Source organism: Haemorhous mexicanus, chromosome 6 (assembly GCF_027477595.1).
Source record: "Haemorhous mexicanus isolate bHaeMex1 chromosome 6, bHaeMex1.pri, whole genome shotgun sequence".
Taxonomy (NCBI): domain Eukaryota; kingdom Metazoa; phylum Chordata; class Aves; order Passeriformes; family Fringillidae; genus Haemorhous; species Haemorhous mexicanus.
In genome coordinates this window covers 38,466,172-38,483,972 of record NC_082346.1, presented here as the reverse complement: position 1 = coordinate 38,483,972, position 17,801 = coordinate 38,466,172, and the positions used below count along the sequence as shown (strand labels likewise).

The 17,801-nt window shown below is 40.1% G+C and overlaps 1 protein-coding gene across 3 annotated transcripts in view; it reads left to right on the top strand.

Moving 5' to 3' along the window:
- Positions 1–2,419: 2,419 nt before the first annotated feature.
- Positions 2,420–17,801, top strand: part of PRKD1 (protein kinase D1) — a 113,186-nt gene continuing 97,804 nt past the window's right edge. For 2 of the 3 annotated variants that reach the window (XM_059849843.1, XM_059849842.1), the window contains exon 1: positions 2,420–2,796. In XM_059849843.1, coding sequence (XP_059705826.1) covers positions 2,608–2,796 — 189 coding nt within the window. In that variant the 5' untranslated portion in view covers positions 2,420–2,607. The remainder of the gene's footprint in view (positions 2,797–17,801) is intronic. The other variant, XM_059849844.1, reaches the window with a different exon arrangement.

Sequence of the window (17,801 nt, the reverse complement as noted above, 5' to 3'; positions counted from 1 at the left end):
AGAACAGAATACCATCTATGCAATGCAGAAAGCTGAAAGAAGATCACAGGTTCAGAAACAAATCAAAGTGGAGGGCCAACTAAACAGTGCATGAGAACATACAAGGATCACTCTTCACCCGTCATAGTCTGGCAATGTAGAGCAATTAGAAGCAATATTACAGCCACTGTACCTTGAGGGCAGCTCGGAGATGCTTTCATAACGTGATGTTACAGTGACATCCTCTGCTGACTGCCCTGCTCCTTTACACAGCCAGTTGCATAAACTGTGTAGCCATGTCTGGCAAATTCATTTCCCCCCTGCAAGCTTGAACTGCACTGCTGAATTGATTTGTACAGCTGCAGTAAAACCTAAGCTTCCAGTGGGTTTTGCATCTGTGCATGTACAGATTAGCAACCAGGCATGCACTCTGTATGAGGTCAGATACTGCTGTGAATGATTTTTTGCCTTCCCTGGCATCAGCCCAACAATTCCCTGATCTGGAAGGATCATGAAATAGATGACATTTCAGTAAGTACAACAGGCCAGGTTGTACTCAGGATCACATCATGTGGTTCCACTGAATCCTTTTATAAATGGCATTTGTATTTGACTGGCTGACATGGCACTGGAGAAATCCTGCCCTCATCTATTCTGTTTACAAAAGTGTATTCAACACAGCAGACCCACTAAACAAACAACTCAGCAACATACAGCTTTTAAAAAATACTGTAACCTTTATTTTTGAAAAGAAAAAGTTTTATCTGTACAGATGAGGTGGAGCTGCAGGCAAGTCATGACACATGAGCTCTATCACTTGATTTCACATACATGAGAAAACCAATATGTAATTCTCAATATTGATACTGCTACCTCTGGTTATCTCAAAATTGCAAAATAGCCGTGTCATGAATGAGTGGTTTAGGTTGCTCAAAGAATTGCCATCAAATACAGCAGCAAAAGTAGGTTTGATATGAATTTGTAAAAGCACAACTTTAAGTCTGATGGCAAGGTTCACTATACTACTTACAATATGGATGAAATACACAAAAGAAAATCGATTTCAAAATAAGGCTGCCTAGAAGACACAAAAGTGTAAGGGAGACTCTCCCATTGAGTGCTTTAGGTATTATTTTATATCCTTTAAGAGATGAGTCGTTGACCATGTCTGAGTCAAAGATTTGAACTAGCCACGCCTAAACTCTCATTGGGAGTTTAGGAAGTAAGGGGGTCCACTCTGAACCTCAGATTCACTGATGATGCAGGGCTGCAGGATCTTCTAGAGTGCTTCTCCCACGTTGACTCCTGCATAGAAAAGCTGGCTAGGCCATGGGAAGCTTGCAGTACGTCCCAGGCCGGAAATAAGCTGACAACAGTAAAATGGGTCCTACTAACAGGATCAAAATAAAACAATGCTGCAAGTGTAAATTTTGGTCAAAAAAAAAAAAAAAAAGAAGCAATTTGCAGTGAAACAAGTTGTAAATCAGATCAACTGCTGAATTTTCAAACGTACATGCATTATTTTCACACTACCTGCAGTAGTTCGAACCTACAGGTACCCCTCGCTTAAGAGTGTTTTGTTTGGTGTTTCAAACATTTACAGCTCCCATTTCCACTGCCTTTGCACATCTTCAGGAGGAGGTTTTTGAAACTAAATATTGCCCTGCTACAAACGCTGCTTGTGCAAACGGGTGGGGCTTGCACCGATCCCAAAAGATGGGAAGAGTAACTCATCCTGTTTTTGGGTGGCAGGGTGCTCCTCCTCAACACACACTGTATCTAAAACTGGAAACTGGTTTAGAAAAGAGATGGGTGCAACCGGTCCCTTGCTTCTTCCCAAAACGCGCGGGGACTACTGGAAGCAGCGGCACGATGCTGACCGGAGCGGCCAGCCGAGACCGGGCAGAAGAGCCGGAGTCAGACGGGAGCTCCCGCTTCCCCGGCACCGCTTTCCGTCCTCGGGGGCAGCTACCGCCCTGCTCAGGAAAGGGCACCGCGCTGCCTGCCAGCAAGGGAAATCTCCGACTCTCCCCGGGCTCTGCCTCCACCTGCCTCTTGAGGTACTGCCCAACGGGGATCGCGGGGGAAGAGGAGGCTCTCAGCCCCGCCAGCACCGCGGCCCACTGACTGCCCAGGTGGGAAGACCAGAGCCGGCTCAGCCGAGCTCCGCTGCGGGGGAACCAGCCGGCACCGCTGCGCTCGCTCCTGCGCGGGCCGCCTGGCAGAGCACGGCCGCCGTGTGGCGGCGGAGCGGCGCGGCGCGGCCCGGCCCGGCCCAGCTGGGCGCGGGCCCGTCCCGGCGGAGGGCGCGGCCCGTCCCGCCCCCGCGCCGCGCACGGCGCCAGCAGCCCGAGCGCCGGCACCACCTCGGCGGCGCTGGGCTGTGCTCCCCCCGCGCGTCTTTCTCGCCGCCTTTTCCTGTCTGCATCCTCCCCGGTCCTCTCCCCCACCCCCCCTCCCCCCCGCCATTTTCACTCGGGAGGAGCTCGGCGGGACTTTCCTGAAACTTCGCGGGGAGAGTCGCTCGGCGCCTCCGGGGCGGCCGCAAACTTTTCGTGGCGGCGCCCAGCTCTGCCCCTCCGTCCGTGACTCCTCGGCTCCGGCAGCGGCTTCGGCGGGAAGTTTCCGATGAGTGCCCCTCCGCTGATCCGGCCGCCCAGCCCGCTGCCGCCGCTGGGCGCTGCTGCCAGCGGCGGCGTCGCCTTCCACCTCCAGATCGGGCTGAGCCGGGAGCCGGTGCTGCTGCTGCAGGACTCCTCGGGGGACTTCAGCCTCGCCCACGTCCGGGAAATGGCTTGCTCCATCGTAGACCAGAAGGTAAGAAGAAGGCCCCAAAGCAAGCCCCCTCCCCGCCATCCCGGACCCGCTGCCCGCGGGCGCTGTTGTTGGCTGTGAACTTTCCTTTCCCGGCGGCTCTGCTCCGGGGATAAACGAGACCCATCCCAACTTCCCTGCCGCCGGCCCCACTTCCTTCCCCCCGGCGCCCCACTTGTCTCTCTGCCGTGCTCCCCACGACCCCGGTGCGGAGGAGGTTCTGTGCGGGATGCTCGCATGAGAGCTTGACTTTTATTTCGCTGCCAGGGGATGTAAGTGGCTGTGCGAACTAAAAGCCGTTATTAAAAACAAACTCCGGCCGGATCTATCCGCTGCTTTTTAATGCTGCGGAAGGGGGGGCGAGGGGGGCAGAAAGCTGTCAGCTGTGGTGGCAGCGCGGTGCCCCGGGGCAGTTCACGCTGTCCCGGCCTCTCCTGGGAAATGAGTTTCCACTTAAATTAGTGGGGGAAAAAAAAAAAAAAAAAAAAAAAAGCAAACAGTAACAAGGAAAAACCAGCCCGGACAGCCCAGGATTCAAAGCGGCGCGCAACCTTTCCTTGTGCCGGGCAGCCGGGCAGAGCCGCCGGCCGGGGCTGGGGCCCCGCGGTGCCGCCGCCCGGCCGCCGGCCGGTGCCGGCGCTGGGGGCGGGCGCTGGACAGGGCTGCCCGGTGCGGGCGGCGCCGGGGGCCAGCCCCCGGAGCTGGCAGGTGGCCGCGGCGCGGGAGGGGACTGAGTCAGCCCTGGTTGGCGGCTGTGGGTCACTGGGCCGGCGGGTGGGGAGCCCCGCTGCCCGCGGGGGTGGCACTCACCGCAACCCGTCCGGAGCGGCACCGTCGTCAGGCGCGGTTCACCTGCGCTTCGGTGAAACTCGCGCTGTGCGCTGAAATCCACCGGGCTTCTGCCTGAGCAACCGCTGCCTTTGTCTTCTCTGATTTCTCTGTTTTGACAATCGTGTTGTATAATAAAGTTTGACTTTATACGTGTTTGTTGTGTGAAAGGCATATAGATAAAAGTATCACAGTGATTGCAAAGGAGAAAAAAGCCAGCCTAAATATTCAGGATGATTATAATGGAAAAAAAATTCTTCCTCTTCCCTCTTTGTTTTTACCGTGGTAAAAAAAAATTCAGACAGGGATTGATTTTTTTTTTTTTTTTTTTTTGTTCTTTAAGTTTAGCCTTTCCCTTACATCTCTCTGTAGATCATCAACCTGAACTTCACTGAACAGTGGAACTCCTTTTTTGTTGAAGAGCAACTAATGAAGTGTTTTCAAAAAAGTATAAAATATGCATCCTTTTTTCTTAATTTTGCATTCTTCATAGTTTAAGAAATGACTACCTGCTTTTTAAAATTAAATTTTGGAGAAAGGTGTACCCTTTCACGTTACCATGCTTGTTTTTAAAGCTAGGCCAACATTTGCCACTTGGTCACATGTATATCTGAAACAGCCAAAATAAATTCCATATTTCACCATTCAGAAGTTGTGCTAGCAATAATGGAAAAGCTAAGATTGTTGTATTCATTGTTTCTTTTTACTGTTCTTGAGTAGTTTATTAATTAATGGGTTTACTGTAAGCTTGATTTTAAACCTCATTTCCTAACAATGTACCATTGTGCAAAGAAAAATAAATGTGCTGGCCTGTGCTCAAAGTCAAACTTACTTGAGTGAGTACTGACATAGAAATTTTGAGCACTAGTTTGTTGCAGTTTCTTAATTGCATAAAAGAGAGCATCATGTAGCTGCTTCTCTGCAGGGCACACTTGAATGAGGAACTTTCTACTCACAGTTTCTCATAGCTGAAATATCTGCTTTCCCAAGGCTGTCAAGAGGGAAGTGGCTCAAAGAAAGGGAAAACTGGAAGAAAGATAGGCTTTCTTTTGTTTGTTTTTATTTTCTTTTCTTGTTAAGTTGTGGCCTCTGCCTCCTCCACCCTGCGGAGCAGTTCATATGTTATTTAGTCCTTAGAGTCTCCATTTTCAGCTTAAGACTGCAAGTGTGTATACGCTATCTACATGATTTTATTGTTTCACTAATCCTGATGGGATTGTTTGGGCATTCAGAGTTACTTGGCATACTTGCAGAGACTTAAAAAAAATGTGGTATCTGAAACTGTTATAACTATATGTGTGTTGTAGGTTCATGATTTTATCTTTTCCTGAAATGATTTGAAATGGTGTCTACTCTTGATTTTATAACAAAGATGTATTTGCTTATCACAATCAAGCAGGACACTACACTGTGAAGAATTTTATGTTGAAATCTCATGCTATTTTGGAAGTTTCTCTGTGTCTGTAGAGTAGTGGTCAACCAGGTAACAATTTCCTTCGAAACTTCCCATTTGGTCTGGACAGTTGAAGCAGTATATAAGGATGGGAAATTGGGGTTTTGTTTTTCTCGATGATTGTCATCTTAGACTGCTAAAATCAACACTGTGTCTGTAGTGTGCTGTTAAATATTTAAGCAGTCCTCTTGCACACAGCTTTATTTTTAGGATTGTGCTGACTTTTCTTCAGTATCAGAGTCAGATGATCTGCTTATAGGGAGCCTCTTCTATGGTGATGTGGGCATCCCTGATTTCAGATGATTATGACCCTTATTCTGCATAGGTTTATGCACCCATTTAATTTACTCCTGCTCAAAATATATGTTAAATTGAAATAAACCTCTCAAAGTGTGCAGAATGGAACATAAGTAGGCCCGAGTAGGATGTTTAATATGGTGTGTGTGTGTATAGATACATTTATGGGTGTATATACATATAGCCACTCTGTATCTTTATATAGTGGTTTTGTATATAAATAATATACATGTGAGTTCACATGTATAAAACTTAATGCTATATATAATTTAGAAGTTTACATTTCCTTATAAACAGTATTTGCATTTACTTAGAGTAACTTTTGCACTTCAGATGCTGTCTTGTTTTTAATTTTGGTAGTGAATATAATTGTACTGGTGATCTAATGTACATGACATGTAAAACAGAATAAGCAAAGTGTGGCTTTTCCTCTATTTTCCATGAGAGGCATTCCTTCAGAAGTTTTATCCTGAGATAACTGTAAAGACACTTCCTTTACAAATCCGAAGATTAAATCATGCATACCGATTTCTGCATAAATTCAAACACATTTAAGTCTGTTAAGAAGTGTTCTGAAGACAAAAAAATTTGATTCCTTTGAGTTTGTGTGTTTTGCTTGTCTTGCTTAGAATGGGTGACATGAAAACCTTAAGACTTGTCAATGTGGGATTATTTTTTCTTCAGTTAAAATGGATCTTTAGCATTTAAATGATGATGTAGTTGACAAGAAATGAGGATCAACTTTAAAATATATGCCAGTGTTTGACTTCTACGCTGACTCCCCCACAAGAACAGTGGGAGGATATTGTAAAATACAATCTTTGTTTTCTGAAGACAAATAGTATGAATTATTGCCCTTTTTGCATTAGCTGCCCACAGTAAAACCACTTCTCCAGTGTGGAGAACACGAAAGTGAGAACACAAAAGTGTACTGCAAAGTGCACTTTAATTGTATGGAATTACCATGTTACCAAAGATTTTTTATTCTAAAAAGACAAAGAAAATAATCTTTATGCAACTTTTTAATACAAATTCATGCAAGTTTAATTTGAAGGGGATATTATTATTTGTATTTTGTGTTTCTTGAAATTCTTTGTTGCCATTATAGCTCACATATGATGAGTAGGGGTACTGTAGTGGCATTGCCAAGTTTTGGAAACTGAGTTCTCAAGTAAATACATAAGGCAGTGTTACATGACTTGAGAATGTGTATTTTATAAAATAGCTCTTAAGTCAGCTGTTAAGATCATATGCTGGCTTAAGCCTTCAGCACTTGAAGACTTAGAAGTTGTGAGGAATACAAAAATCATAAATACAAGAAAAAAAAGTGGTCAGAAACAGAGGAAATAAGATTTGAGCTGCATAGGCTGTATCTTTCAGACTGATTTATTAAAGTGGTGGTTTATGGTAGATGGTTCAGTGGTTTGAAAAATTCTGCAATTTTACAGTGGGGAAAAAAAAAATAATAAAGAGAGAGGCCATTTTGGGAAAGGGAAAGGACAAAAAGAAAAGTACTTGGTTCAAGTAGCATACTGCAACTGGAATACCGTGCAGATTCATCTTTATGTAAGGTTATCTGGTGTTAAATTAGGAGAATTGCTATAAATCGAATCAAAAACCATTTTAAGAGTATTCCTGAGAATTGAACACATTCAGGAGCGGGTTTGCATTCACTTTTGCTTCTAGTTGTCATTATAAGGAAAATCTAACTTATTCTTAAATAAATAAAAAAGGAAAACAAAAATTAACTCAGTTTTGTTTTCTCAGACTGGAATCTCTTGTGGCCTGAGCAAAGAAAGAAGAAAGCCTTTTCCAAAGGTTGATGTGAAAATATATTTATCTTTTTCTGCAATGTTTTTAAGCAGTCCTGGAAAACATGTGGGGTTTGTTTATATGAATGATGGGGGGTTTGTTTGTTTGTGGGTATTTTTGTTTGGGTGGGTTTTTTTGTTTGTTTTCCCCCCAAACCTACACATTCTCCAAAATTAAACAAAAGCCTGGTGGTAATGAAATCAATTCCCTTAGAGTCGAATAGGGACTCAGTCTACATGAGGTACTATAGACATTTTTAGCTTCAGGATAAACAGAGAAATTGACAGGTTTTTACCATGCTGACCAAGAGTCATATATCTTCATCCAAACATACAAATGTAAACATTTCATGTATTCACAGCACTGTTGTCTGTGTTCTAGAAAAGTTATTACAGGTGTTTTTTTGTCATAGTTACATTCTCATGGTGTCTTTTACTGGCGTGCACTTGGTAACAAAGCGTTAATTTTTTGTTTCCGGGAAGTGAGTTTTTCTCAGCACTGAATGTTTTCCTCTGCCTGTGTTGTGGAAGTATCAAGTTGTTAGGTTGAATTTAAGAAATGCAAGATGCCTTGTTACTGTGCACATCAACATTTGCCAAACTCAAGGGAGACTTTTGATGTTTACAGTTTAATCCTTTATTGACTTTACATTTATTGGTCTCCACCCTAAAAATTCAAGTTGCTGTATGTAATATTAGTTTGTAACTTAGTTATAGTTACTTTTGACCCATATCAGAGAAGATGCTAGTAAAATATAACTTCAGTGAAAGGGACTCAGTCTGAATTATTTTAAAGGAACTGGGGTTTTCAAGAAATGTTAACTCTGTTATGTAATCCATCATGCATCCAGATAAGGAAAATAAGTTTAATACCACAAACTGTGTAGAGCATTTGAGAACTTTCTAGCTAATGATTAAAGACTATTGAATGCATTGTCATAGAATAAAAAATAAGATGGAGTTTTAGATAGAGGACAGGCTTGTAACCAAAGCACTTCACGTCTTAATTTTTAAAGGAGTTACAGAAGGAATGTGTTGATCTTGTGTTATTTCCACTGATGCTTTCCCCAGGAAATACATAATTTCCATAATGATTTAAAGGAAGTAGAAGACGAATAGGCATTTGAGATATTTCTCTCACTGCTGATGAGATTCAGCTCTGTTGCTGGAGAAAGGATGGAATTTATTGAATGAAGTTGCAACATTACCCAGACAGAGGTGCCATGTGGAAATAGTATGGCATGTGCTCAGTGAATTTGGAATACCCAAGGTCTGACTGTCCCATAGAAGACTTACTGAGTGTAAACCACACAATGACCTGAGAATGCACAGAAAACCCCATGTGTCCTGAAAGTGTGGTGGGTTTGTGTGATCTCTGCTGTGGATCATGTGAAACACCCTGGCATGTGTCAAATCCCTGTAAGGATTTGCTTGGACTTTGACTGTAGGTGTTTTCCTGCAATTTCTGGAAATCTTTCACAAACATCTGAAACTAACTTGTTCTTCTTACCTAGATTTTCTTTTCCCTCCTCTGTGTTTGGAGAAATCCGCCTGTATGGTTACCATATGTTCATACTGTGTTTACTTGCAAGGAAACAAACACACTTAGTGAAGTCTGCGTATTGTTAATTTTGTTGTCTTATTTTTACTGTATTTTATATATGAAACTATTTCAGTTAAAAACTTCTGCCAAATGTGTGTTTGCTTTTTTTTTAGTGATTATGCTAGCAATTATTTTTAAGATACAAAAATGTAAAATGAAAAATTAGAGTAGAGACAATTCTCGGTCTCAATGTACTCAGTGTATATCTCAAGCAACCTGTGATAAGCACATGCATTGTTTGTAGATTTTTTCCAATTACAGTTGTGTAGGTTATCTCTGGCTTCTTGACTGCTTGACATCAGACATGTTTATGTTGACGTTATGTAATATGGTTGCAATTACATAGTTGCAGTCAAGTGTATAATTAAAATGTCTCTTTCACGTGTTTATCTGAAGTACAGGTGAGCTGTCCTCTAAAATACTTGGTTAATCTTCCCTGTAGAACAGTGTGGCTGTATATATGATATATCTTTATGTATATCTTTAGTCAGTGCTAGCAGTTGACTTGCATATGTTTCTTGCTGCTTGGAGGAAGACTTCCCTTTCTTCTGGAGCTGTTGCATGCCTTTTGCATACTGTCAGATTGTCATTTGTAAAATCTTCCTTATGGTGTGTTCTGGTAAAATCATAGAATGATTAGTGGTTGGAAGGCACCTTAATGATCACAGAATCACGGAATGGGTAAGGTTGCTCAGAGTTGGCTTCTGGGCTGCAAGTGTACATTGACAGCTCATGTTGAGCTTTTTGGTCCACAAACATCCTGAAGTCTTTCTCCCCAGGGCTAGTCTTGATCCCTTCTCCACCCAGGCTGTACTTATGTGGGGATTGCCTCGATCCAGACAAGACCTTGCACTTGGCCTCGCTGAACTTCCTGAGGTTTGCCCAAGCCCCCATTTAAAGCCTGTCAGGGACCCTCTGGATGTCTTCCCTTCGCTCCAGCTTGTCAACTGCACCACACAGCTTGGTGTCAGCAGCAAGCTTGCTGAGGGTGCTCTCAGTCCTAACACCGGTAAAGATGTTAAAAATTTCCATTTCGGTACCACCCCCTGAGGAGCATCCACTCCTCACTGCTTTCTGTTGGATATTGAGCTGCTCACCACAACTCTTGAGTGCTACCATCAAGCCAAATTTTATCTATGAAAGGTCCATCCATTAAATCCACATCTCTCCACCTTACAGAAGAGGATGTCCTTCAGGACAGTGTCACCTGCTTTGCACAAGTCCATGTATATAATGTCCTGTGCTCTTTCCTCATCCGCTGCTGCTGTAACCCCATTGTAGAAGGCCTCCAAATTTCTCAGGTATGATTTGACTTTAGCGAAGCCATGGTAGCTGTCACCAATCACCTTATTATTTTCCATGTGCTAAGGCACATAGTGTCCAAGAGGACCTGCTCCATGATTTTGCCAGGCACTGAGGTGAGAAAATAGTTGTTTCATTTTTCCATGTCAGACTTGAGTGTTGCTTTTGCAGGGTTGATGGTAGAGGTTCTGCTGGAAAGGCTGCCTAAATTTTGTAATCCTGTCTCACTTGCTAGAAAATAACCTGCTCTGCTCGGGCATCCCTTTTGTTTACATTTTCCTTGCTTGTGGTTTTGGCATGAATGTCCAGGATTTTGCAGACCAAAACAGATTTCTTTCACAGGCTTTCAACTTTTTCCTTCTTTATATGCTTTTAGTACTGCTAAATTAGCTCTTGCTTTTTGAGAATTTTCTTTCTTTTTAAATATTTCCATCCAGGAAATGGTCTAAAATGATGGCAGACTTGTTGTCACTCAAAAACTATGTTTATGATTAAAATAAATTGTGCATATCAGCTTTTGATCATTGAAAGGATAGAATATTGATGTATGCACTTCCTGAAAGTAAGCTCGTGAAGCAGAGTTTTGCTTTCTTAAATGCTCTTCTAGTTTTATCTGTTGAAACAACATGTAAGGTGGGCAGAGTAGTGTAGTGTCTCACACTATGTTGAGATAGTACTGTGGATGTATTGCAGTGATTTATGCATAAAGTTAGGCATAAATTAAAGTGAATATCTCTGTTGTCTGCTTTCTCTTCCTCCACCTATTTGTGGCTTCCTTTTTCTTGTTCCTTCTTTGTGTTTTCTTCAGCTGAGGAAAATTTTGTCAAGAGGTAAGCTTTCACTTCTCCAACTATACAATGTTTGTATTCGTGTTATGATTCTATCTCTTATGCAGCCTGTTGTGTTATGACATTCAAGATATAAACATAGGTATTTTTTATTTTGATAAAAAATATTAAATTTAATTTTTTTTTAATTAAGAAGGATTCTTAATTAAGAATCAAGAAAGGCGTTTAGAGACTTTCATTACTGGTGGGCATGAAAAGGTCTTCCCAATGTGACTTTAGGCACAAGGTGTGTGCAAAGATCTAAATAAAGGTCTATACTAAAGATCTATAAAGAGAAGCTGCAAACCATGACCACAGTTGCCAGGTCTAAGCCTCTACCTTGTACATTTTAAAAGAGCTGGATCTGAACATGTCGTGTGTAGTCTTAAAGGATGTTCTATTTCTTCTTTCTTCAAATAATTTTTAAAAAAGTCAACCTTGAGAAATAATTTTTTCCCAAGTGTTAAAAGGAGTTTTTATTGGCAACTTGTTAAATGCAAAAGCACAGGCTGGGTCTGGGAGAAACATTCTGGCTGTGAGGCCATTTGCCTGAAAGATGCCTGTCCTTAAAAACCTCAAGTTGCCCCATCTTTCCTTCTGAGAACTCCCTTTACACAACAATAGGAATACGAATGTATGTGGGCCATAGTGGTCAGGCATACCCTGCTCTCCCCTCTGTCGGCAGTGCTTTATGTCCTTTTTGAATTTATGGGTGCTAGCCTAGGGTCTGATTCAGGATGAAACATTTCTTAAAGCCCCTTAGAACCTTGGGCCACAAAAGGTTAAACTTCTTAAATTGTGTTATTAATCCATGGGGTGAGGGTCTGTGCCATGAAGGAAACCTCACTGATGAGATGACAGTATGAGCTGATGTTTTCTGTTAAGCTGCAGTAATTTTCCCATTTTGCTCTGAGGTTCAGCCCCCTTTTGCATCAGCTTTTGAGGGCTGGGTTACAGGTTTGCTGTCTATGTGACAGGACTCCACGTGTGCTGATCATGCTGTCTAATGTTGTAAGTGCTGTTCTTACCTCTCTGAGGATTGTGTTGCCACCCAAAATCAAGTAAACCTTGGAAAATGTGAAAATATCAGAATAATAAAAACACACACACTGTAGATAGCTGAAAGGTTGAAACCATTCATTTTTTCTGTTATATTTATTATACTTACCTCTGAATAGAAGGAATGCAGCAAAATATGTAGAATATGAGTAGGAGTCTGTTCAATTCCAAACCCACATGGTTTTCACTGCATTTTTTCCTAAAGAGTTGGCTGACCTACACTTAAAAAAAAAGTTGAGTGAAAATTGAAACAATCTGGTCAAAGTCTGTGTGCGCTTGTAGGGATGGAGGGAATTAAGTTGGGGAAAAGATCTCTTGATTTTAGACTATGTGATTTCCTGATTTCTGGAGGAAATTTAATCATTGCTGTCTGTATGTTATCTTTCTCATATAACAGTATGCCTGCAGACCATTTTGTCACGAGGCAAATCGTCAAGGCAGCAAGAGTTCAGGTAACTGTAACAGATTGTCAGGCAGAAAATATTGTAAAATCAAAGAGTTCATAAAATAAAAATACTTTTCTTCTACATCTAGAAATGTCTCTCTGGTATATCTGTAATCTATGTTTAAAATCATGTATCATGCCATGTGGACTTGACCCAGGGATTGATGTGTTTTTCAAACCTTACAAAGAAATGCCAGTGTCCTGATTTTCAGTTCTTAAACTAGCTTAAATGATCATCCAGTGTAAGCCTTCTCTTTCTTTCTTTCATTTTACTACTTTTATTTAGCAACTCCCACAAAACTGGGGAGCTTCTGAGCTGTATTCTGGTGCTAAATTGGTTCTAGTTGTGAACCCTTAAGAGGAGCTGACAAAGCTGATAAAGCTAAACTCTTCCAGCTGGTGACAGAGGCTGAAACCAAGAACTGAGAGTTATGGTTTGAAAGAAATTCAGATTGGACACTAGGTAAAAATCTCTTTGATAGGAGAGTAGTGCAGTGTTGCAACAGGTACCCAGAGAGATGGTGGAGACTTCATCCTTTGGTTTTGAACTTGGGTAAACAAAACCTTGTGTCGATGATAGTTCAGGTATAAGAGAAGTTAGAACCTCTAGAAGTTATCTAGATAACTTTCAGAGGTTCTGATGTTTCTGTGATTCTCAGAATATGCAGTGAATCTTTGTTTATGTTTGTCCATTTGTTACATTAATGCCTAATAGATATAAGGTGGCCTGTAGTATAATAGATCCTTATTATATATTGCTATATTTTTGTGTACAGGGAAGAAGTCTCTCCCTTCAGTACTTTGCAGTCAAGGTGTAGTGGACAGGTGATGATTACACCACATCTTAAACTGCATTGAATGATATCTCAGCATATAAACCCAGCAGTTTACTGGCCAGTATCTTTGAAAAAAAACTCCTATGAGAAATCCATCTTAGGTGGTGGGCAAAAGCACAGTAATTCCTTAAGGAAAATTATTAATAAAAACTACACCAATCCTTTCCATATGAAATAGAGACCTCAAATCTTACAGATTAGACGTAGTTAGGCGAACGGCCTGCTGAGTTATCTATTGTTACGGAATGGTGATGGGCTGGTCTGTGCGGAGATGAAAAGAAGGATTGATACAATGAAGTAACACACCCATCTGTTGCAAAATTTGTTTCAAATGGAACATTGTACAACTTTTCAAGGAAGGAAGATGATACACAGTTTGAGAAGTGAACTGATGAGTACAGGTTTGATTTATCTGTCTTTGCCGGGAGGAGACGTGCAGGTTAGAGATGTTTTGCAGGGCAGAAGATGCATTATTTATTAGGGCTTAGCAGGAAGAACAAGGTAACAGCCCAGCTAAAAGTGGTGTTTGTTGTATTGCTTCTAGTTTTAACTCCTCTTTTACCTGTGCTTATTTTTCCTGTGCTTCCTAACAGGCTCTTATTGACTGGTGACATTATATAATCTAGGCATCTAAAATTAGTGTCCTGGACTGGTAGACTGTTGAGTAAAGTAAGGGCATGCAGCTCAACCTAAAATTTGGCTGCTGATTTTTCAACGTATTTTAATGTTCTGTGCATTCCCAGTTAGTGCATATGTGCAATTGTATGTTTAAATTGAAGGATGTTAACAACACTTGGTAACATTCTGAGCACTGTTTCATACTGCAGTCACATAGTTTTGTTAACTACCTTGGTCTACCCAGAAGGGAATAATTTATGTTGTTAAAAAAGGGAAAAATAAATTTGTGTCAGTTTTACTAACAGTTGAGTAAGTCTCATTTTTTTTGGGTATAATATAGTGAAGAGAGTATAATCCTTTTGAAGATTGATATTTGAAAAAAGAATTTCTAAACTTTTTTTTTAGGCTACTGAATATCACACCGTTTTGTTCAAAGGTGGCCTAAGAACAAAAAGCTTAATCTCATCAATTTAAAAGGTCAGCAGATATCTGCTTTCTTATTTGAGAGGTAAATAATCAGTATGTAAAACTTGATAGAATGTATTTGGAGATGCCTTAGGAAAAGATCTGAAGGGAAAAATACTTGTTTGTTGGTCTCACTGATAAACAGAATGTATCTCTATCAATTGTTGGTGAGTGAAGGTACATTGTTTAATTTAGAAAGCATATTTTTATTCTGTTAACTGAATTTTTGAGAAATAATGTCACTGTTTCCCCCCTCTATTTAGCAGTACAAGAGAGAGTTTCGAAAACAACAAAAAATCGTTACATAACAAGAGGGGCTTTCCAAAGAGCTGGTCAAAGCTTAACTTCCATCTTTTGAATAGGAATGCATAAAAATCTTTCACTAGTGTGGCTTGATTGTTATCCCCTTCTTTTCCTTATGTGTTTCAAACAAAAATGACTGTTGAATGTCACTTGCCATGTTGAAAACATGCTTAAATGAGTACAGATAAACTATAGGACAAGAGTTAAAAAAAATAATTGAAACTGCACCTTATGATATCTACATTTATAAATATTACTATTTCCTTTTAAACCAAGAACAATGTTTTTTTTTTATTCCAAAGTTTGCATTCAGATTCTTATAAAATGATAATCAACAAGCTCTGTGAAAATTTGAAAATGCATGAAGCTTTAAGTTAGAATAATCTGTATTTTTGTTCTTTCTTTGGACATTAGTGGGGGCATGGGAACAAATGAAGGTTAATTGAGTGGACACTATTGAAAGAACTGGATCTTGGTTTTTTTTTATGAGAACTAAGTTGCATTTTATTTTTTAATCCCTGCGCTCTCATGCCCAGTTTTGTTTTTTTTTTTTCATATTTATCAAGTTCAGTTAAGTTTGATAAAAAACTAGTAATAGCAAAGAAAATTTAGTTCTGTTTTTTTCAAAGTGGCCGATGTCTGGGTAGAGCAAGGGGCCAAGTGGTGTTACTGAAAGTAGGCTGCCTTGGAATTCAGATTTTTAGTTAGGAGAGAATTCATATGGGATGCAAACATTTCAATAGGCTTAAGCATAGAAAAATGTGTGTCAGAATTCACAAACTACTGTGAGACAAATACTTTGGAAATTAAGCTCTATTATTACTGGGTTAAATGGATGCAAATCATTGGGCATCCTTGGATTTAGTTTCGCCTTCTAGTTTGCCTCAGCAGATAACACTAAAGAAGCTTCTTACTGCGTTCTCTAGTGATGTGTAAATTCTTAAATATTGATAGAATATTACTATGCTTTCCTAAATTAGTTGTTTATTGTAAAGGCTTTTCATCCCTGCGCTGCTGGGGGGCTGTGCTGCTGTTGTACCCAACACTGCATCTTTACTCAGCTTGCAGGATTGGCTCCATGGAGAACACACTGATATAAATATGAAATTTAACTTCTTCCAGGTTTTGGCAGCTTTTTTGAGCTTTCCTGTAGTACCTGCAGTGTCCGAAAGTTTAATTCTGAAGTCAATTTGGACCAATTAATGGTATAGAAAGAGTAGTCTTCCAAGTTAATAGTCTAAAACTTCTAATAAAGATCTAAGTTAGTGATCTGTTCTAGGCAATATTCTGAGTTTTTACTGTCTTCCTTTTAGACTTTCCCCTTTCCCCATCTGGTCCCTAGTGTATTTGGTATCCATACTCTTAGGTTTTCAATTTTGATGACTTGGGTTATGTATGATGTCAGGGATTTCTGAGTAGTGTTTAAGTCATTTACAGGGCTGCCAAGTGCAAATGAAGTCTGGTGCACTCAGCCCAAGAAGGCTCTGGGTAGCAGTTGTGTGGAGAAAGGTAGATAAATGGCCATTGGAGATTTCCCTGATTAGGTGTTTTACTGTCGGTGAACGTATATTGGCAACTCTTGTCCCTGATTTTAGGTAATGATCAGCTTATAATGCTTTTTAATTACAAAAAAGAAACCAAAAAGCCTTTGAATACATACATTGAAGTAAATTGTTGTGAGGGGAGGAAGTTTTAAAATTTTTTTGGTTGAGTTTTTATTCAGGAAAAAAAGTGAAGCACACTTGTTCTTCATGTAATATGTATATATCTGCTCTGTGTCCTCAGTTGTGTGCCAGGTTGTAGTGCAGCCAGGTAAGCAAGCTACTATTGCTGCAAATACAAATTTTAGCTAGCAGCTCTGAACCAGAGGCATGATTTGAAAGTGGTTGTTTGTCTTAGTAGGTATTTGTTTTCTTCTGACAGGAGGGGGAAAAAAGATCTTTCCACCGCTTTACCTGCATTTATTTTCACATTTCTGTTTCCTTGTGTGCAGGCTTGCTTATGTCACACAGTTTCAAACACTGTTTATCTTCCACCCTCTGCTTTCTGGAACTGCATTGATGTGTCTCAGCTGTCTTTTCTTCTGCCAAATCCCTAACTAATGACAAAATGGTGCTTTAAAAATTAATCAGACCGTTTCTGGGGGAATGAAAGAGTGATCTGCATGTAATCACTTTATCCAAAGAGAAGAAAAATAGTCAAACACATAAATTAATAGTACACAAAAAAGCTTAAAACTTAGAAGTGTGTACACTGCTGTATTTTGTTGGAAGTTCCTACAGCTCCTCAATTTTATTTTTCAACCTATTTTTAAAATGTATTACTACAATTGAATCAAATGTGACTCATAAATCTGAAGGCATATTGGATGTAGTTGTGTTAGAGTATTCAAAAATTTTCTTGAAATTCAAATACTGAATTTTGAAGTGTTTATAAAGCTGTGTAGCATCATCGTTTTCAAAGCAAAATGTTCTCATTTTCCACTTTTTTTGGTCCTACTTAAAGATTTGTAAATTACATATTTTTATCTCTTACCAGCTAGTGCCAACTTGCTCCAGGTAGGAAATAAATGACTAGTTTGTCTTGTGTTATTTTTCCTACTGAATATGTGTTGCAATTTTTTTCAGGTGTCATTATGGCTATGCTGACCCCTTTTCTTGATAAAATATAATAATAAAGGAAGTCTCAATTCATGTAACAGAGAGTTAAGAAAAGATGATGAATTCTGTATTTTTCCTCGTGTGTTTTCACTGCTTGGTTTTATACATGGGTTTGAATGAAGTTATAGATCATCTGAGACATTAGTTTATCTTGCCTGGATTGTGTGGAAATGAGTTGTATTTTCCCTGAAGAATGCCTCTACCTTACAGTTTTTTGGTAAAATCAATGCAAAACTTTTTGCATACTGATGAAATGTGAAAATGTGTTAATTTTGCATGCTTTTTCAATGATATTTTGTGCAATCTCTCTAGAGGCCTTTTAAAAATAGATTTAATATAATTAGGATTTATCAACAGAAATCCATCCATACATATGAAAATTATAATGTGATCTCTCCTCCCCAAAATCAAGAAAGTGAAAATCAGTTTAATGAGCCTGAGGGCTACATGAAGACGTTTCAGTGACTTCTTAACCTATCAGTAATATCACACTTCTTATCT